Source organism: Octopus bimaculoides, chromosome 5, assembly GCF_001194135.2.
Source record: "Octopus bimaculoides isolate UCB-OBI-ISO-001 chromosome 5, ASM119413v2, whole genome shotgun sequence".
In the NCBI taxonomy this organism is placed as follows: domain Eukaryota; kingdom Metazoa; phylum Mollusca; class Cephalopoda; order Octopoda; family Octopodidae; genus Octopus; species Octopus bimaculoides.
This window is the reverse complement of record NC_068985.1, coordinates 29,046,929-29,049,386: the sequence shown is the minus strand read 5'-3', so window position 1 is coordinate 29,049,386 and position 2,458 is coordinate 29,046,929. Positions and strand designations below refer to the sequence as shown.

Below are 2,458 nucleotides of genomic sequence, written 5' to 3'. Positions count from 1 at the left end.
TTTGCAATATTTTTATCATTATTTTCTAAAAAAAATAAAAATTTGTTGTGATTGTGATATTCACGTTTCGAAAACAATACAACAAAAAATATTAAAAGTAAAAAGGAGAAAAAAAAAAAGATTCTGGAACTTTCCATAAAATATTGGTTTCAAATTTTGGTACAAAGCCAGCAAGTTCGAGGGAGAAGGTAATTCGATTACATCGACCCAGTGCGTAACTGGTACTTATTTTATCGACCCAGAAAGGATGGAAGGCAAAGTCGACCCCAGCGGGATGTGAACTCAGAACGTAAAGACAGACGAAATGCCGCTAAGCATTTTGCCCGACGTGTTAATATTTCTGCCACCTCACCAATTTCTGTTTTTGCTTTTTCAAATATTTCAGTTTTTAAAAATTCATAACTCATTTGTTGTCAATTTTTCTAAACAATGGTTTGCATTTCGTCCTCGTAGAAATTTTCAATAGAGTCAGAAAAAGAATGTCAAACCCAAAGGTCAATACAATTATTTTCAATGCAAGGACGTTTTCTTTTCATTTTTAACTATTCTCTGTGTCCGTGTTAGGTAAAAAAAAAATCACTTTGAAATTACATAATTCCAGTTTCGCTCCTGCGACGTGACACTTAAAAGTATAGCCCTAAGTACAGAGAAGAAACAATTGTGCTAGTAGGCAAAGGCGGCGACCTGTCAGAAACGTTAGCACGCCGGGCGAAATGCTTAGCGGTATTTCGTCTGTCTTTACGTTCTGAGTTCAAATTCTGCCGAGGTCGACTTTACCCTTCATCCTTTCGGGATCGATAAATTAAGTATTAGTTGCGTACTGAGGTCGATCTAATCGACAGGTCCCCTCCGCCAAAATTTCGGGCCTTGTGCCTAGAGTAGAAAAGAATTGAGATGTAAATGAACAATAATTGCTTAGTGTAAATGAGTGGAAAATATCTGCAGTAGGGGACGATCAAAGCAAAACACGGAAAGTGGTATAAATGGATTTTTTTTTGTGAGATGGGAGTGACCACTTCCCTACATGTACAATATGCACAATATACAGTGCATGCAAATATGAACAACTTACGCAAAAATCATGATGGTGATTATAATAATTATTTCAAATTTTTGCCATAAGGACAACTTGTGGGAGGTGGGGATGAGTCGATTATATCGACCCCAGCGTTCAACTGGTACTTATTTTTATCGACTCCGAAAGGATGAAAGGCAAAGTCGACCTCGGTGGAATTTGAACACAGAATGTAGCGACGGGCGAAATACCGCTCAGCATTTCGTCCAGCATGCTAACGATTCTGCCAGCTCGCCGCTTTATGATGCGGATTATAATAATCCTTTCTACTCTAGGTACAAGGCCTGGATTTTGTGGAGATGAGGACAGTCGTTCACATCGACCTCAGTACTCAACTGGTACTTAATTTATTGACTCGAAAGGATGAAAAGCAAAGGCAATCTCGGCGGAATTTGAACTCAGAAAGTAACAACGGGTGAAATTAGGGTTAGGGTTAGGCTAAGCATTTCGCCCGGCGTGCTAACGATTCTGCCAGCTCGCCGCCTGATGATGGGGATTATCATAATGAAACATACATGAATGTCCAAAATCAGTTATGTTAATGTTTTTTAACATATAAATTCCCATCTCTATGTTTATTTTTATAGTTACGTATTGGCCGAGCATTATATTGGGGAGCACAAGGCCTGAAAAGGAATATGGAATCAGCAATGGAATATTTCCGAGAAAGTGCAGCAACTGAAGATCCAACAGCTATGTACGACTATGGCATTGTGTTACTAAGGGTAAGTAGAATCGTGTAATGATCATTGGCGTACAAAGTAGCATGTGTACGTGTTTGTATGAATTGATGTGTGTATGTATATGAATTTGTGTGTGTGTTGAATATTGTATTAAATTTGAAATAATGTCATGCTGGAAGGATCGTACTTAGTGTTGTAATAGTATAAAAAATTTGAGATAGACAGAATATGAACGTAAAGTGTTAGTAAGACACAAACGTAATATAGTCAGTTAAGAATGTTGATTAAACATACAAGTAGTAGACAAAGTACCTTCCAGAAGTGATTAAAATTTTAGATCAATAAGCAAGAGAGGTAACAGTAATGAGATATGTTGATCTAAATGTTCGGATAATATAGACGATGCAGATTGGAGTGGATCTGGTCTTTAAGTCTTCTTGATAAAATCAACGGAGATGTTTCGTTATTATTAAACTTCCTCAGCGAAGCATATTCTGCTCGGAAAAAAACTAAGCGTAATACGTATAAAAGTAAAAGGAATTACGATCATTAATATGGCCAAGGTCGAATAATCTCTCAAGGGAGCCTTCTATTTAGTAAATGCAAATGTAGTAGCACCTCACATATGTAATATAGTGGATGCAAAATCTCCAGCTTACTGATCCGTCTCTCCATATATATATATATATATATATATATA

General features: G+C 36.9%; 1 protein-coding gene across 1 annotated transcript in view; it reads left to right on the top strand.

The window, feature by feature from the left end:
• Positions 1–2,458, top strand: part of LOC106868348 (protein sel-1 homolog 3) — a 58,071-nt gene that overhangs the window by 24,729 nt on the left and 30,884 nt on the right. Inside the window, exon 13 of the mRNA XM_052968032.1 lies at positions 1,663–1,800. Within this exon, the coding sequence (XP_052823992.1) occupies positions 1,663–1,800 (138 nt within the window). The remainder of the gene's footprint in view (positions 1–1,662; positions 1,801–2,458) is intronic.